The following is a 782-nucleotide window of genomic DNA, read 5'->3' as shown; positions in this document are numbered from 1 at the left end:
TGTTATCCCGTGTTCACGGTGCTCTCCCATGTTCCTGTGTCTCAGCTACCTGAGCTTTGCCCGCCTGTGCCGTGTCTGTGGCTGCACGTTCACCCGTGTTCACCCACATTCTCCCGTGTTAACCCCTGTTTTCCCGTGTTAACCCCTGTTTTCCCGTGTTAACCCCTGTTTTCCCGTGTTATCCCATGTCCTCCCATGCTCACTGTGCTCTCCCATGTTCCCGTGTCCCAGGGCCTGGGCTGTGGCTCCTGTCCTGGCTGTCTCAGCACCGAGGACTGCGGCAGCTGCTGCATCTGCCTGAGGCGGCTCCAGCCCGGCCTCAAGCGCCAGTGGCGCTGCCTGAGGCGGCGCTGCCTCCGCCCCAAGGTGGGAGACCCCCCTGGGACCCCCCCCGGGACCCCCAGAGTCACCCACCCTCTTGGGGTCACCCCCCAACCTCCCCCTACAGTGGTGCTGCCTGAGGCACCACTGCCTCCGCCCCAGGGTGGGACCCCCATTCTGGGACCCCCTGGGACTCCCAGAGTCACCCACCCCCCTGGGGTCACCCCGATACCCCCCAGACCAGTGGCACTGTTCCCCCCCAGGGTGGGACCCCCACTGCACCCCCTTGGGACCCCCCAACCTTCCCCTCCCTCTCCACCCTGGGGTGTCCCCCTGCCCCCCCTCCCCTCAGTTCCCCCCAACCCTCTCTCCCTGTGTCCCTCCAGAAATCGAGGGCAGCCAAGAAGACCCAGATCCCCCAGGCCCTGATGGAGGTGAGTGTGGGACCCCTGGTGGGGGGG

At 66.5% G+C, this 782-nt stretch overlaps 2 protein-coding genes across 6 annotated transcripts in view; both read left to right on the top strand.

The window, feature by feature from the left end:
• CXXC1 (CXXC finger protein 1) overlaps positions 1 to 162 on the top strand; it is a 13,797-nt gene extending 13,635 nt beyond the window's left edge. Inside the window, exon 15 of the mRNA XM_027631035.1 lies at positions 46 to 162. Coding sequence (XP_027486836.1) covers positions 46 to 162 — 117 coding nt within the window. The remainder of the gene's footprint in view (positions 1 to 45) is intronic.
• MBD1 (methyl-CpG binding domain protein 1) overlaps positions 7 to 782 on the top strand; it is a 5,804-nt gene continuing 5,028 nt past the window's right edge. For all 5 annotated transcript variants that reach the window (XM_027631029.1, XM_027631026.1, XM_027631028.1 and 2 more), the window contains exons 1-2: positions 7 to 366; positions 708 to 755. In XM_027631029.1, coding sequence (XP_027486830.1) covers positions 196 to 366; positions 708 to 755 — 219 coding nt within the window. In that variant the 5' untranslated portion in view covers positions 7 to 195. The remainder of the gene's footprint in view (positions 367 to 707; positions 756 to 782) is intronic.

Source organism: Corapipo altera, unplaced genomic scaffold, assembly GCF_003945725.1.
Source record: "Corapipo altera isolate COAL_440 unplaced genomic scaffold, ASM394572v1 241, whole genome shotgun sequence".
In the NCBI taxonomy this organism is placed as follows: domain Eukaryota; kingdom Metazoa; phylum Chordata; class Aves; order Passeriformes; family Pipridae; genus Corapipo; species Corapipo altera.
The sequence above is the reverse complement of the archived record's forward strand: the minus strand, read 5'-3'. Positions and strand labels throughout refer to the sequence as shown.